The sequence below is a fragment of the Schistocerca nitens genome, chromosome 7 (genome assembly GCF_023898315.1).
Source record: "Schistocerca nitens isolate TAMUIC-IGC-003100 chromosome 7, iqSchNite1.1, whole genome shotgun sequence".
In the NCBI taxonomy this organism is placed as follows: domain Eukaryota; kingdom Metazoa; phylum Arthropoda; class Insecta; order Orthoptera; family Acrididae; genus Schistocerca; species Schistocerca nitens.
Genome location: NC_064620.1, coordinates 161,515,279 through 161,533,739, shown reverse-complemented (window position 1 = coordinate 161,533,739; position 18,461 = coordinate 161,515,279). Strand labels below are relative to the sequence as shown.

Sequence of the window (18,461 nt, the reverse complement as noted above, 5' to 3'; positions counted from 1 at the left end):
ATTGAGCAAGCAGTAAAGGAAACAAAAGAAAAATTCGGAGTAGGTATTAAAATCAATGGAGAAGAAATAAAAACTTTGAGGTTCGCCGATGACATTGTAATTCTGTCAGAGACAGCAAAGGATTTGGAAGAGCAGTTGAACGGAATGGATGGTGTCTTGAAGGGAGGATATAAGATGAACATCAACAAAAGCAAAACGAGGATAATGGAATGTAGTCGAATTAGGTCGGGTGATGTTGAGGGTATTAGATTAGGAAATGAGACACTTAAAGTAGTAAAGGAGTTTTGCTATTTGGGGAGCAAAATAACTGATGATGGTCGAAGTAGAGAGGATATAAAATGTAGACTGGCAATGGCAAGGCAAGCGTTTCTGAAGAAGAGAAATTTGTTAACATCGAGTATAGATTTAAGTGTCAGGAAGTCATTTCTGAAAGTATTTGTATGGAGTGTAGCCATGTATGGAAGTGAAACATGGACGGTAAATACTTTGGACAAGAAGAGAATAGAAGCTTTCGAAATGTGGTGCTACAGAAGAATGCTGAAGATTAGATGGGTAGATCACATAACTAATGAGGAGGTACTGAATAGGATTGGGGAGAAGAGGAGTTTGTGGCACAATTTGACCAGAAGAAGGGATCGGTTGGTAGGACATGTTCTGAGGCATCAAGGGATCCCCAATTTAGTATTGGAGGGCAGCGTGGAGGGTAAAAATCGTAGGGGGAGACCAAGAGATGAATACACTAAGCAGATTCAGAAGGATGTAGGTTGCAGTAGGTACTGGGAGATGAAGAAGCTTGCACATGATAGAGTAGCATGGAGAGCTGTATCAAACCAGTCTCAGGACTGAAGACCACAACAACAACATCTGCAACTCAGCATCTCCGCTAGATGGTGAGTGGCAGTTTCCTTTTCATAATATTGTGACATATGACAATGAAACTTCCAGCTGTTATACTTTAAACATAGGCATGTGCAGCTATGAATACTGCATTTTGCTCCAATATACCACTGGCGCAAAATTATGAATGTTCCCGAATTTTTTGAACAGACCTCATATGTGTTCTCTCAAGAAATTTTGGTGACTGGAGACCAAAAATGTCTTCTGTAGGAATCAACATAGATTCCAATGACAAGCTTGCTCTGTTCATCCATGAGACACAAAGGCAGCATACAGTAGGGCCCAGGTTGATGCAGTGTTCCCCAATTTCTTGATTGCATTTGATATAGTTCCACATTGTCATCTAAACAAAATATGACCATACAGAATATCAGGCCATCTTTGCAATTGGACTGAAGAGTTCCTAGCAAACAGACTACAGCATGTCATTCTTATTAGAGGGATATCTTCAGACATAAAGGTAACTTCAGGCATACTGTATAGCTAATAAAATTGTGAATACATCATGAAGGTAGAATAAGAGAGACTCGAACTGGCATGGAGACTTACCATCAATCATTTTTCCTGCGCTTTTCACAAATGGAACACGGAAACGGCAGCATGGAAAGGGGGGGGGGGGGGGGAGTAGTACACACAGTACACTCTACCACACACCTTATAGCAGCCTCTGGAGTATAAAAGTAGATGTAGATCAACCTGTCATGTGTTTAAATTGTGGTTAAAAGAAAAGGAGTTTTATTCCTTACAGAAAGTAACACGTGTTGTAGTACAGAATGGAAAACACAGTTCCAGTAATCAGACGCTTTAGTATAGAATGGAAAACACTGTTCCCTTACACTGAGATATGAATACTCGTTCTTCCTTCATCTTATAGTGAGCCAGTGGCAAAATGGTGAAAAATATGGGTGAGAAAATAACAACTTAGTTTTAATAAATGAATATTCATGAGGTTTCTCACATCCCAAGTTGTTCTGCAAGAAAAGAAAGATTAAAAAAGTTTAGCATTAATATCCCATTGACAGCAAAATTATTGCAGATGGAGCAGAAACTTAGATGGGCAAAGAATGACAAGGAGATCAGCTAATGTGCTTTCAAAGAAACCGCCCAGATATTTTTCCCTTAAGTGATTTATGGAAACAACAGACATCTAAATGTGGATGGTCAGATGAAGAATTGAACTGCCATCCTCTGCCTAATGCACCACATTACTGAGTGTGTTATACAAGTTGTCCCACTTAAAATAGGCACAACTCATGAATTGGTTAATCAGCTCTAGTTGAACTGCTTGTAAAGTGGCAAAGTTGTCTTGAAGGTCGGCTACATGGCATTTTATCAGAAAGGTAAGTGCAGCTTTGTGTTGATGTATCAGTTGTTGTGAGGAGTCTTTATTGTTGAGTTGTTACAGAAATGGGGCAGCTCGCATTAGAACAGCTAATTGATATGGTGGATTGTTACATAAAGGCAGGCTCCATCAAGAAATGTAATGAAACGTTTCAAGTGAAGTATCCTAGTAGGAAACTCCCCACAACCAGCTCTATTCAAGATCTGTACAAGAAAGGGAGGTGCTGTAGGTTTCATTCAGAATGTGCAGAGGAACAGATGACTGACAGTGAGGACCCCTGAAAGTACAGACAGAATTTGCACGAACATTACGATAAGTTCCACAACTCGGTAAGGAGTTATTTCACAGCAGATTGGTGTATCTTTTACAACATATACTAAAGATACGAAATTAAAAGCCTATTGTGTGTGTGTGGGGGGGGGGGGGGCTGAGTGAGGATCAGGAAAAAAAGGAGAGTTCATTACTGAAACTGGCTTTTAACATCAATTGCTAAAAGTTACTTGGACCCCTTTCTTTACTTCATGCCAGATGAAGCCTGGTTTCATTTGTCAGGTTATGTAAACTCCCAGAACTGCAGATAATAGTTGGAGGACAACCCTCATATTCTGCTTGGAGAACCACTCTACTCAGGGGAGATAGATGTTTGGTGTGTGTTGCCTGGCATGCGCATTATTGGCTCCATATTTTTCAGTTACACCTTAAACAATGCCAGATATCTATAGCACATTGATTCTTTCTTTGCACAATTAACAGATTCAGAGAAGTTGTGTAGGATATTCCAACAATATGAAGCAACTGCTCATACATCCAACCAAAGGACGGCCCACCTCAGCAACATGTTCCTGGAGACAGACTTGTCAGTACAGGCCTGTGCCGCCGCCCCCCCCCCCCCCCCCCCCCCCAGGATTCCCAGAATTAACAATGCATAACCTTTATTTATGAGGCATATTAAAAAGCAAAGTGCATGCTCACAATTCTCACAAAATATACAATCTTAAATGGAACATCACCAGGGAAATCAACATCATCACGCCTGCAGAATTACAGCCTGTTGCTGGTAATGACATTACATGATGTAAGCAATGCTTAGATGCCCATGGCCACAATTCCAGCATTTATAATGTTAGTTCATTGTTACTTGAATCTCAGGCATGATGCATCCCAGTTTTGTGTGGGACGTCCTTAACAAGACTTTTATAAACCATTACCTTCATGACATGACATGACTTGAGCACCAACATTCACATGATGACTGTACATTTCAGAAAAATATCACACAGTTATCATCATTCATAGTTCTGCAGATACACCTTCTGCTGATGTACAAAATCATCATGATGGTTATTAGCTGTTGCCAGTATGATTCGGCTTTTGGGTATATGTGCTTAAATGACACATAAATGTGTAAAAGTTGTTTGAGGAAACCACACAACAGTGCCCTTCTTTCCAACTCCTACCCATCCACCACCAATTAATTACTAGAGCTCTGCAAAGTTTTATGGGTGTCAGTTGACCTCTGATATTTCAAGTGCTTCAATGACGTACTCACAAGATGCTACTCTGTCAAGATACATCAGCTGTGAATAATGATTAATGTTCATTATTGCAGAAACATAATCACAGGTGTGTTTCTATGTTTCCAGCTATGCTGATGATTCCATTACACAAAATGTAATTGTCAACACAGCTGCATACCTGTAAACATGCAACTAATCAGTTATGTTGAGAAAACCTCTGAAATCACACAGCAAAGCAGACCAATTCTCTGAAGTTTAAAGCAAAATACATAATTAAGTTAAGTACAATATAATAATGGATATCTGGAGAAATAAGAAAATACCCATAGACTGGAAAGAAGCCATTATAATACTACTATACAAGAAAGGGGACAAGAAAGTACTGGATAACTACAGGGGCACCTCTTTCTTAAACATAGGGTACAAGGTTTTGTTGAGAATCTTGCCGAGCAGAGTTGAAGAACAACTGGGGCCAACAGTAGGAGAGTACCAGTGTGGCTTTAAAAAAGGGTGGAACTGTACAGAACAGATATTTGGAATAAAAACGATAGGAGAACATGGACACATGAAAGGAAAAAAGATAATAGTGACATTTGTGGACTTCCAAAAGGCTTACGATTCAATTGACAGATGTACGCTGTTTGATGTGTTAGAAGATGGATGCTACAACACACACAATAATAAAGTAAATGTTAAGCGACATTACTGACAGGATCAGGCATCGCAGTACACATCAGACAGCTTCAAAATAAAAACAGGAGTCCAGCAAGAGGATGGACTGTCACCAATTTTATTTAACATGGTTTTGGACGAAGTAGTGAGACAGAGGAGACAACTAAATAGTAAAATGAAGATCAAAGGTGTGCAAATAAAGTACAAGGTCAAACATAATGCAACAGTGGACTGCCTGGCATTCGCAGATGATGTGGCACTCTGGAATGAGACAGAAAAAGAGGTAAAGACAGCACTAAAAAATTTAGCAAAAACAGCGGAAAAGGTTGGACTGAAGATTGCATATAAGAAGACCAAGACATTGAACACTGAGTCTGGCTGCAAGATACAGGGCCAAGTGGTTGAGAAAGTCAACAGTTTTCATTATTTGGGGGAGAAGGTAACTGGTGGCATACAGAGCAACAGTAGGGCAGTAGACAGGGCACAGTTTTTGCAGAAGCTTTGGTATTCAGTGAAAACAACATATGGCAAGAAAAATCTGTCATGGAATGCCAAATTGCGACATTACATAGAAACTGTAAGAAATGCTGCTCTGTATGCATCAGAAATGATCACACTTGGCAACAGAGCTTGTATACAGTTGGAGAAGGAGCGGAAAATTTTGAGAGACATATGCAGCACCAAAATACATGGGGATATCTGGATACACATAACACAACAGGAACTATATGAAAATACTGAACCTATATCGAGTGAGATACGGAAGAGGAGGTTACGATTTGTTGGGCACATCATGAGGTTGGATAAGGAGAGGTCAACTACAATGATATGGAATGCAACTTGTCATATGGGAAACAACTGGGTGAAGGAAGTCAGAGATGACTGGAAGGCTGGAGGAATAAAAGAAAGGAATCTGCAGGCAGTAGCAGAGGACAGGGAGAAGTATAAATGATTGGTGGATGGTCACAAGTGGCTGGACACCAAAATCAAAGTTGTCTTAACAGAAGAAGAAAGAAACAGATGAAGCGAGAGGATGAAGAGGTATTGGGAAGAAAGAAGACATGCAAAACAAGCCACATGTGATCCTGAAGGATCCTAATGAAGAAGAAGAAGAAGAAGAAGAAGAAGAAGAAGAAGTAGTAGTTAAGAGTATGGTCATTGAAATAAGGTCAGTTAGCTCTTCATATTACCATGAATGAATGCCTTTCATGAAATATTTAGATAGATGAAGTTGTGTTAAGGCACAATAATTTTCAATTCAGGTATAGTGGCAAAAATGTTGGGGGAAATCTCTATTTTATATTTGTGCTGTTGTTCATGTGAAGCAAGAACTAAAATGTGGTAACACAAGAAGCGCCTGTAGATGCTTATAATACAAATACAACACTTAAAAGAGCAAGGAAACGATAAGATTCCCACTCGATAACAGAAGACATAAGTAGTACTCAATGACATGAAATGTTCTGTACCTGCCTGATTTAATTAGTTCTGAGGGGGAGTGATCAGAGTCACAATTTCTTGTATTTCCTTGTACTTTCTGTAAGTTCTTCCTCATCTGAGAGAGAGAACTGCCTGATTTAATTAGTTCTGAGGGGGAGTGATCAGAGTCACAATTTCTTGTATTTCCTTGTACTTTCTGTAAGTTCTTCCTCATCTGAGAGAGAGAACTGCCTGATTTAATTAGTTCTGAGGGGGAGTGATCAGAGTCACAATTTCTTGTATTTCCTTGTACTTTCTGTAAGTTCTTCCTCATCTGAGAGAGAGAAATTGTAAATCAGGTCTTTTTACCATAAAACTAAATTAGCCTTTCTTTGAGTTTCATTGTGCATTTCTACTGCAATTGTCACAAACATTTTAGAGATTTGATATTTTGGAAATATAATTTCTGAGTTTAGATTTTAGATTTAAAATGCAACATTGTTAATATGTTTATTCCTCATCTCTTTGATAAACACTAAATAATAGTGGCATTCTTTGCATTTTCAAAACTATTAGCTCTCTTACACTAAATATTGGAGCGATAAAAGAAGGGCATTGACACAAAAGAGGTTTGTCTGTATGCAGTGACATAGTGTCGGTGCTTATAGCTTATACAACAGAACCCTATTATTTTTTGAAAAGATGTTCAAAGATCTCACTGTTACTGTTATCTACAAGACACTACAAATCACTTCAGTTTTCTTGTTTTTACTCTTTGTTCACCACTAATTTTAGAAATAGTAAAGCCATAGGGCATTATTGGCTGGGAGACCCTAATGGGCAGGTTCAATTGCTTGGATTGGAAAGGTGCTTTCTATCCTCCACACCAGTGTGTGAGCATTTTGTGTTGTTTAAGTGTGACTCTTAAGTGTACATGATTAATGTGAGTTTCAAATCTTGTTGGTACACATATTCTTTATTTGTGTTTGAATTTTCAGGTGTTTTTAATATTTAGTGTTTGTTGACAGTTGAAAATAATGTATATGTTTTTGAACACACAGAAAATTTTTACTTTCGTAAAAGATAGATCAAAAAAATTTGCATTAAATTTTACTTGAAAAATAGAATAGGTTGCAACATCACATTCAAAATATTGACTGTCGCTTTTGGCAAATCTACTATGGGTAAGACAAGAGTTTATGAGTGGTATAAATGTTTCGAATAGGGCCGAGAAGATGTTGAAGATGAAAACTGCCCTAGATGCCCTAGCACATTAATTATAGACAAAATAGAAGAAATAAAGAAAATGGTTCTGGAAAACTGCCGAATCACTATCAGAGAGGTTGCTGATGGTGTTGGCATGTCGTTTGGCTCATGCCAAGCAATTTGTTTTAGATGTTTTGGGCATGAAACATGTAGCAGTAAAGTCCGTTTCGAAAGTGTTGAATTTTGACCAAAAACAATTTTGCACAGAAATTGATGAATGAAGTTGACAACAATCCAGAACTTTTAAAGAAGGTTATAAGCCAAGACCAAAAACAATTTGTCAAGTTCGATCACATGTGAAGGTTCTTCTCACTGTTTTCTTTGATTACAATGGACTAGTGCATCATGAGTTCCTGCATTATGGTCTTATGGTCAATAAGGAATATTACCTGGAACTTATGTGTCATTTGAATTAAGTGACCTGAAGGAAACAACCAGAATTGTGGCAAAACCACTCATGGAAATTGCATCATCATAATGCTCCCCCTCACACCTCAATGCAAAACCATTATGTTGCCTCAGCCACTGTATTTGCTGGGCTATTCCTGAGGCTGAAGAGAACCATGAAAGGAGATCGTTTTGTCACCACTGATGAGATAAAAACAGAATTGTTGAAGGAGTTGAACACCATAACAAAAAGTTAGTTCCAGCAGTGATTCCAAGACTAGAAAAAGTGCTGGCATAAGTGTATTATATCTGAGGGGCATTACTTTGAAGGGGACAAAGTTGAAGTTGTTGATGAATAAATAGATGTGAGAGAAGGAGAGGGTGAACCTGGTGCCAGCACATAGCCTACTCCTCTTGAATAGCACTGAGGACATCCATGAGCTTAATATCCGCATCTGACGGCAGATCACCATCAACAGTGCCGCATGCCCTAACTTCGTGAGACTCTGTGAATAGGTCTGGAATTTAATCCAGGACATTGGCGCAAAGATTGGTGATCAGGAACTTTATGCCACCAACCCTGCTGACCCCCTCTGCCATAAAGGCAAAGGGAAAAATGCTAAATGCATGCGGCATACTTGGACATCACCCATCCAAGTATTGGCAATGCTCAATAGTGATCAACTTCGGTGATCTGATGGGAAACTGTGTATCCACTGAGGCACGGATGTTAATTTTACAAGCCTAACATTACACCACTTAAGTAGCTTTAGCTCTTGTCGTAGTAGTACAGTCAGTTAGGCTATGACTGCTTGGATCAACATATCCTTTTGTGTTGTTATACAGTTCTGTACAGTAATAAATGGATAGGCAGTCTACTAGTCACATGTAGAAGCAAGGGAAGTTGGTCACTCAAAACACCTTGAGGATATGTTGGTCACAGCTGACAGTCTTCAAGCAACATTTGGGGTGAAATCTGTGGCACCTCTGGTGCTTCTAAAAACCCTACAAACACTGATGTTACTGAGCATAATCTGGCTGTTTATCTTCACCTGAAGGTGAATGGCAGAGCCTGCAGTTCTGTATCTCTCTAGGTGGAAAGAAGACAAATGAGGGTACTGGGGCTGCATGGCTGTCCCCTTATACCTTAGCAATAGACATGCTCGATTTACAACAGTACATTCAAGCCAGCACAGGATTCTTCTAGAAAGTCTGGAGAAACACAGATGGATATTGGGAACACCAAAGTTAGGCACATAGTAAAGTTCCTGTATTAATGAATATAGATATCCTTACACACAGGGTGCGCACCAGGTTCACAGTTTCTGACTTCCTACCAGAACCAGTCACAGTCCTCTGGTTTGGAGCCATGTGGAAGGTATAAAGCACAAGCACGAACAATTTTTTGGTTATCTCTGATGTGGATTTCTTGGTGTTCAGTATTTGGTAGAACCAACTGCAGAGCTCACCCTCCCCTTCCTCTTGCCCCTACCACCTCAAAAGGTCAGCCATATACCACAGAGAAAGCAACTAGTTCCTATGCTTGGTGATTAATTATATGCTGTAATTGGAGAAAGGAGTGGACTACCCACGTTAAATGTGAAGATCAGCATTCATCCTTGCAGATGAGAAAGAGACTATGTTAATTTGGTAATATTTGACTGCAGAAACATCTATGATAAGATTCAGAATTATAATCCATTAACAGTAATGAAACCCAAATAGGGCACTGAAATGAAAATTTGGTGAAATTGAAGTGATCAGCAGTGATATCTTAAATTCAGATTGGTGACAGGCTAGATGTCAATGATAGTGGCATATTTATTGCAATAGAAAATGTGATATCTAGTAAGATTATCACAGATTCTGAATGTGAAACAATTTATGTGAAGGTGAGCATCAAAGCAGCATCATAAATGGTAATTGGGTTCTTTTATACACCACTCGGCTCAAGAGCTATAGTGGCAGAATGTTTAACAGAAACTGAAGTATACTTTGTTAAATTTTTTGGTAAGCTTTTGTGACATATGTAGAGCGAGATTTCATTTTTTTCAGCTATGGGACACTGGCGTAACTGAAATGGTTGCCAGGGATAGTGATTTGATTGAGATTGTTTTTAATGTCTTTTCTGAAAATAACTTTGAGTAGTTAATTAGAGCAGTTTCTTAGAATTCCTGGTAACTATCAGACCAGAATTTTTGTTACAGTAACCATACAACTTATGTCTGTTACAGAGGTAAAAATGAATGTTTAGAAAGGTAGGATCTTTTTGTCATCAGTGATAAGAAACATTCAGCTCTTGGAATAAAGGGGTAGTGGACAAAACTTAACAGCATTGCACAATGCATTGTAGGCACTTGTGTGCAGAGCAACTTGTGAGGGATTAGAAGGATCCTACATGGCTCAGTAGCCATATTAAATGCTGCCACAAAAGCAAGTTGAACTTCATCACAAGTTTAACTGAAGTCAAAGCCCTGTCAACACACAGAAGCTGAGCGAAAGCAAAATGATCTTAACAGAGAAATGTAAGAAGAGCCTAATGATTCTGTTAATAATGTTTTGTTAACTGATATGAGCAGAATCCTAAGAGGTTTTGTTCTTACGTGAAGTCAATAAACAAATGAAAGTGATACATACAGTTACTTAGTGAGCAGACTGGCACTGAAGTTCGTATTAGTTAAATTATTTGCATGTTTCATGGACCATAACTGTGTTCTCTCAGGCCCAATGTGAAATGAGCCAGTTTCACAATTACAATACACATTTTATTTGAAAAATATAGTAAACGATACTCCACAGAGGCAGCTGTAAAGAAGATAAAATAATAGTTTTTGTTTAAAGTTACTTTGGTTATCTATTACATTTGTCTCATCAGTGGGTAGGTGGTCAAAGATTTTATAGCTGAATACCACACACTTCTGTGTCACACTAAGCCTGAGTAATGGATAGTGTTATTGGTTCCTCTTTCTAGAATTGTACTTATGTACGTTACTGTCATTTTTTAACTGTGATGTTTGTTGACAATAAATTTCATAGAGGAGTAAATCTGCTGTGAGGCTGTTGTTAGTATGATGAACTTTATAAGAGCTGTCTACAAGAGCCACTAGAGTGGACACCATACACTATCCTTATTACAGATCCTTTGCAACAAACACTTCTTTCCTCAATGATGAGTTATCAAGAACACAATAACACAACACATTAGTGAATGAATATAGAAAATCTACGTAACTTCTTAAATTTTCATCTAAAAATGTTATGTTATCCATAATGCAAAAATTGCATAGCTTACCCTTTTAAGGAAACCTGAAACTTGTGAGTACCAGTTCAAGTTGTTTTAACATAAAACACTGAAGACTGTACAATATTCTGATTCATTTATTGATGTACCCACATGTATTTTTTATAATCGAGGCTACAATAATTTTCATGTAGATGACACCTATCATGGTGCTGTTGACCATTATTACAGGTGCCACAGAAGCCAGGTGGAATTGCCATGTTATGCTATAGTGCCTCCACTTGCCTATGTCCATGACACATTTTGAGCTGACATTCCCAGGATGATGGCATATCTAGACATAACCATCGACATGATATGATAGGACATGTGGTCCATCTGACCAAGTGACACATTCCCACTGACTGATGGTCTAATTTCAATTATCAAGTCCACAGCAACCATAACTGATAATATTACTGAGTAAACATAGGAACACATAGGCGTTACTTTCCACAGAACCTGCCATGTACAACTGGTACCTGATGACTCAGCAGACCCACCACACAACTTTTCCCTGTGCAGTTGCTCTCTCGCCAGACGCCTACAGCCGATGCTGCCTGACATCAATGCAATGCAGTAAGGAGGGCACCATGATCATTGGACATAGCCGGCACAATTTCATATCTGCCAAATCATGTGATGCCACCCACTTCATGGTATCCATACACTACACAGCCTTCATAGGATTGCTGCCTGCAGTCAAATGCTGAGTTTGATTCCAAGTAAATGACAAGTCTATGATGCAGTGCTCCCAGACCAAGACAATGCCAGTGCATCACTGATTGCGAAAATGGTGAGCATGACTGATTCTCACCTTGCAGAGTTACCTATGGTGACAGACTATGTGCTTTCTCTCACACTTTGTAGAACTATACTCAATGCTTAATAATTATTCTTATTAGATAAGGCCAATCTCTTGTGTTCTTTCATAGAGAATTGGTATTCCCTTGTTCATGTTTTCTTGCTGCTTTCTTATAGAAATAAATTTCTATTGTTCCATGCTATATGGGTATCTACTTCTTTCCTGCGTGCACCATCCTACAACAGAGCCCCATGTTCAACAATGGGCTCTGAAAAGTAGCAAAATGCTTGTGCCGGCATCAGCATAGCATTCTTTGTGAGTTGTGAGTAATCCACAAACTGGTGAGTACTGAGGAGGCTTCAGAAGGGCGCGAGTATGTGAGATGAAAATCCTGAATATGAAATTGGTTATTGTGTATCAAAAACAAAGAAACAAGAATTCTGAATGATACTCACAGACCGGTGAATCTGAATGTAGTCCAATACTGTTCCAAATTTTGGAGGAGATGAGTTTGGATAGAAAATCCAGTGGATTGTTTACACAGACCTTAAGCAATATGACATCCAAAGTCAAGTTCAGAGGATAGCTTTCAGTGTCCTTTACAATTTAAATGGAGTCAGTCAGGGAATCTGCTTTGTTCTGTAACTGCGTCCTTCATCAAATGGTCAGGTAATGGTGACAAGTAATGTAAGGAGTGAGTGGAATATGACTGGACTTGGTGGGGAAAAAAAAGAATATTGGCAATTTGTCTGGAAACTGGAGACAATATTGTGATATTACCAGAATCATTAGAAGAGGCGACTAACCAAACCATGCAACTACAGAGGCAAGCCACTAAAATAACATACATATCTCCATCAAGACGTCACAGTATATGGACAAATATCAAAACAGATTCAAGTTGGATGACAAGAGAATGTGGGAAAATTAAGAAGGCAGAGAGACTCAAATACTTGCACATATAAATAAGATGAAGTTAGCATGCACTCTATGAACATCCACAATAAGAAGAATCTTTTGACCAACATAAATATGAGTCATTACCAGACAGTGATCAGCCCTGAAGCCTTATACACAGCAGAAAGTTTAAAACTTCTGGCAATCAGGTTACCTAAGAGGCTAGACCTTGTGAAACAGAGGATTCTCAGAATGCCTTCAAAAAAACAGGAGACTGTCAATAAAGAAGGTGAATGAACCAGGAATTGTTTACTAACATAAAGATAATGTCAGGCACTGTCAAGAGAAGAGGTTAACATGCCAGATAATATACTTTCTTGTAATTAAGAGGACCAAAGAACACAGGATCCAACAGGTGTTATGGGATCTGAAAGAAATGGGAATACAGGAAACATAGATTTACAAACAAAGTAACTTACAAATCAAAACTTCAGACAGCCACAGCTCTCCAGGAGAGAATTACATCCAGTACAAAATCAACATGCACAGAACAGTGAAGGAAGTTGCAAGTATAAGAACAAATATGTTTTGTGAAATATACAATTCGAGTCAAGTTGTATACAGGCACAATAATTATGAGTCAGTGTACAGAGTCAAAAATAGGAAGTAGCTCCTTGTTATTTCTTTACTACACTATTGTTCAAACTATGCAGAAACTAAAATGTACTAACATAAGAAGCAACTGCAGACACCTATAACTACAAATGATACGTTTCCAAACTGTAGTACAAGATGTAAGTAGTACACAATTACATGAAATGTTCCTTGACCTACCTGATTTAATTAGTTCTGATGGAGTTTGATCAGATTCACAGTTTCTCATATTTCCTTGGTCTTTCTGTATATTTCCTCCTGGTTCACTATTCTCTGGATTGATAATACCATCGACTGTTTGTTCTTTTTCATCTAAGGGAGAGAAATTGTAAATCATTTATTTTTACCACAAAACTAACAACTAAATTAGTCTTACTTAAAGATGAGGTTACAGACTTACACGCACTGAAAGGTCGCAAAAAATCTAGAATTTAGAATAAAGGTTTGGTATTTTATAACAATAATTTCATAGTTCACATTTTAGATTTTAAATCCCAGGTTGTTAATTTGTCCATCCTTCATGATTTTGTTAAAAACTCATTGACATATTTTATTCTAAATACTGGAGAGAGAACAACAAATGACATATGACAGGGAAAGGAGAGCACATTTGGTTGTCTGGCTGTGTTCAGGGCAGTACTGTCGGTACTTAGTGGTTATATAACAGCTTGTAATTTTGTGGTGGTGGTGGTGGTTAGTGTTTTAACGTCCCGTCGACAACGAGGTCATTAGAGACGGAGCGCAAGCTCGGGTTAGGGAAGGATTGGGAAGGAAATTGGTCGTGCCCTTCCAAAGGAACCATCCCGGCATTTGCCTGAAACGATTTAGGGAAATCACGGAAAACCTAAATCAGGATGGCCGGAGACGGGATTGAACCGTCGTCCTCCCGAATGCGAGTCCAGTGTGCTAACCACTGCGCCACCTCGCTCGGTGTGTAATTTTGTCTCTTGTGGAAGTATTCACATTTATCACTGTTACTATTATCTGAAAGTTACTAGACCTAATTTTTATTTACTTGCTTTTTCTCTTTGTTGGTGTTTAATTTTAGTAGTGTAGTGTCACACAGATAACAGTGCAACAATAATGAGACTGTAGCTCTTGTTGTTGGAGTCCCATCAGTTACGCTCTGACTTCTTGGGTTAGCATATTCTTTTGTGTTTTTATACAATTCTGCATAATAAAGAATGGTTAGGCAATAAGCTAGTTGAGTGAAAAGAAACTAGGGAAACTGGTCACTGTCTAGAAATAGCTGTAAGCCATATTGGCTACAGCTGCCATATTTCAGGCTATTTCCCTGAGGTGAAAGCTGAGGCACTTTTGGCACTTCTAAAACCGGATGCTACTGAGCATAATCTGACATGTTTCTCCTCACTTGAGGATTACCAGCATTTGCATACCTGTAAGTGGAAGACTTCTCTCTGTGACCAAATGCCCTGTGCCTGCTATACGGACGTTTGAGTCACAGCTCTCGTACAAGATAAGTAATTTAAGTAGTAATAAACTGTTTTTAACACTTTAAACTAATTTATTACATTAATTATAGTGCTCTTCAAGCGTACCATTAAAGCTGTTTGTCTTACTCGCATATTTTCACAGTAATCATGTAAAGTTCATTTTGTTTACATATTGTGGCCAGGCCGAACCTTTGAGCTTTCAGATTAAACTTCATACCTCAATTTTAAGTGCATTTACTGATAGCTTAGTGTGCTAAATACGTTTGCTGCCCCTTTATATCTGTACAGTATCATCATCTCTTAAGTAATTTCCAGTAAAAAACTTCTGAACCACTGTTTACATAGTCGCGTGTAGGCCTAATTTTTCGTACACGTATTTTCATTGTTTTCCGGTAACTTAATTGTCTTTCTGTCACTAAAATCCATTTGTACCATGAGTGTAAAGTGCCTGACGTGCCGTAGAATCGTTAGCTCCGGGGTCTGGTGTGATGGATGTAGTAACTTTTTTCATTGGGGCGATTGTAGTGGTGTGGGAATTGGGAAAATGAGCGAGACTCATCAGTGGTTCTGTAGGCTATGCAGTAGAGATAGAAAGATTGTGGAACAGGAGGGGAAAATTGCTGCCCTTCAGGCTGAGTTAGACGAGGCTAGGTGAGAACTGGGCAGGTTAAGGAGGGGGGGGGGGGGGAGAAATTCTTCTGACAGCTTTGTTATTAATGTACAAAATAGGTTTGACCTGTTGCCTCAGTCAGAAACTGATGAGCCTCTCACAGAAGTAGATGTAGACAGGGCTCAACAAGCTTTCAGCAGCAAATTGAATAAGAATGTAGGGAAGTCTGCAAAGAGAAAGAAAGTCTTGTTGCTAGGTAGTTCGCATGCTAGGGGTGTGGGCCAACTTCTGCAGGATGAATTAGGGTCAGAATACTAGGTCACAAATTTTTTCAAACTTAGTGCTGGACTGGGGAAGGTTACAGAGGATTTAGGTTCACTATGTAGAGGCTTTACTAAGGAAGATACCGTGGCTATTGTGGGTGGGCCGGGCAACGGTATTGACAGAGATCCGGGGTACAGCATAGAGTGTGACCTGGCAAAGATTGCATCAACATCGAGTCATACCAGTGTTGGGTTTATGACTGTTCTGGAGCGCCACGACCGACCTCATTTGAGCTCTTCTGTCAGGAGAGTTAATTTGGAGTTGGAACGGCTACTTGGATCTGGTGCAGGGTCACAAATTGGTGTGGTTCATGTTGATTCACTCTGTAGGTGGGACTATACTAGACATGGCCTACACGTCAACAAGAAAGGGAAGGGTAAACTGGCTGGGCTGATAGCAGGAAATTTAAAGGGGGGAGGAACTACATCTCATGGTGGAAACTCTTTTTTAGTGTAAGATCAGTGTCCAGTGGGGAACTCAGCCAGGCAAGTACTAAAGATGTTAAAAAAGTTCAAGATACTTATAAAAGTAAAGTGAAAAATAATGTTAGTATATTTCATCAAAATGATGGGGGATTGAAGAATAAAATTGATGAGCTTCTGCTTTGTTTAGAAGATATAGAAACTGAGAATGTAATAGATGTACTATGCCTGTCTGAGCATCACATTGTCACTGATATGCAAAAGGTTAGCATCAATGGGTACAAATTAGCTGCACATGTAAGTAGAGATAATATGATGAGAGGAGGAGTTGCCATATATGTCAAAAGCTTCCACAGTGTAAAAAATTTAGAAACTAAAAAATTTTGTGTAGAGCAACATATGGAAACATGTGCCACTGAACTTAAACTAAATGATGGCACTTTCATAATTGTAGCAGTGTATAGGTCCCTCTCAGGGAATTTCCAGCTATTTCTAGAATACTTGGATGCTTTGTTGTGCTATCTGTCAGACAGGGGGAAGCAAATTATCATTTGTGGGGATTTCAATGTTGATTCCCTGAAAGAGTGTAATAGGAAGAATGACCTTGCAGTATCACTCAGTTCTTTCAATTTGAGCTCCATCATTGATTTTCCTACCCGGATAACGAAGAACAGCAGTACATTGATAGATAACTTTTTTATAGACCAAGATAAGTTTAAGGACATAAATGCTTATCCTGTTGAGAATGGTCTTTCAGATCATGGTGCACAGCTGGTTACAGTACATGACATAGCTCCATGCAGTATATCAAATCAGGATTTCAAAGCAGTGCATTCAATTAACAATATAAATATTGCAAACTTTAGGGAAAGCCTACAGCAGCTAGACTGGGATGAAGTGTATAAGGAACCCGATGCAAACTTGAAATATAACTTATTTCACGATAAATTTTTAAGGGTATTTGAAAATTGTTTTCCCAAGAAAATAATTAAACATAATTCCAAGAAAACATATAGAAAACCTTGGCTAGCTAAAGGAATAAGAATATCTTGCAACCGTAAAAGAGAACTGTATCTAACAGCAAGAGGGAGTACTGACCCTGAAATTGTTCAATATTATAAAAACTATTGTGCGGTACTAAGAAAAGTTATTAAAAATTCCAGAAACATGTGTATCATGTCTGAGATCAGTAACTCTGATAATAAAATTAAAGTAATTTGGACTATTATTGAAAGGGAAACAGGGCAACCAAGAGCACAGGAAGACTTTAGTGCCATAAAACTGAATGACAAGTGTACTAACAAACAATCAGAAATTGAAAATATTTTCAATAATCATTTTTTAAATGTTGTGGAGAAAATAGGATCTAGATCTTCACTAGAAGAGTCAACGCTAATAGAAGAGGTCATACCTGTGCAGTTTGAAACAACTGTAATTCCACCAACTTCTCCCTCTAAATCAGTAAAATAATAAACTCACTGAAAAGTAAAAGCTCTTACGGAATTGATGGCATTTCCAGCAAGGTACTTAAAGCTTGTTCCCCACATATAAGTAGGATTCTCAGCCACGTATGTAATAGCTCTTTGGAGCAGGGTGTTTTCCCCGATAGACTGAAATATGCCATTGTAAAACCATTGCATAAAAAGGGGGATATGTTGGATGTCAACAACAACTACCGCCCAATCCCTCTTGTGACAGCTCTATCGAAAATTTTCGAGAAAGTAATGTATTCAAGAGCAGCCTCCCATATTTGTAAAAATAAAGTACTAAAAAAATGTCAGTTTGGTTTTCAGAAAGGCTTTTCAACAGAAAATGCTATATATGCTTTCACTGATCCAATATTAAATGCTCTGAATAACCGGACATCACCCATTGGTATTTTTTGTGATCTCTCAAAGGCCTTTGATTGTGCCATGATTTACACAAGCAATTCCATGATTTACTTTTAGATAAGCTAAATCATTATGGTTTGAGGGGGGCAGTGCACAACTTAACTGGAAGAATGCAGAAAGTTGAAATAAGTGGTTCATGTAATGTTAAAACAACAGATTATTCCTCAAACTGGGGGGCTATCAAATACGGGGTCCCACAGGGTTCGGTCTTAGGTCCTTTACTGTTCTTGATATACATTAATGACTTACCATTCCACATTGATGAAGATGCAAAGTTAGTTCTTTTTGCTGATGATACAAGTATAGTAATAACATCCAAAAACCAAGAACTAAGTGATGTAATTGTAAATGATGTTTTTCACAAAATTATTGAGTGGTTCTCAGCAAACGGACTCTCTTTAAATTTTGATAAAACACATTATATACAGTTCCATACAGTAAATGGCACAACTCCAGTAATAAATATAGACTTTGAACAGAAGTCTGTAGCTAAGGTAGAATTTTCAAAATTTTTAGGTGTGTCCATTGATGAGAGGCTAAACTGGAAGCAACACATTGATGGTCTGCTGAAACGTCTGAGTTCAGCTACGTATGCTATTAGGGTTATTGCAAATTTTGGTGAT

General features: G+C 38.5%; 1 protein-coding gene across 4 annotated transcripts in view; it reads right to left on the bottom strand.

Moving 5' to 3' along the window:
- Positions 1–18,461, bottom strand: part of LOC126195113 (uncharacterized) — a 209,289-nt gene that overhangs the window by 12,810 nt on the left and 178,018 nt on the right. For all 4 annotated transcript variants that reach the window (XM_049933583.1, XM_049933586.1, XM_049933584.1 and 1 more), the window contains one exon: positions 13,317–13,448. In XM_049933583.1, the coding sequence (XP_049789540.1) occupies positions 13,317–13,448 (132 nt within the window). The remainder of the gene's footprint in view (positions 1–13,316; positions 13,449–18,461) is intronic.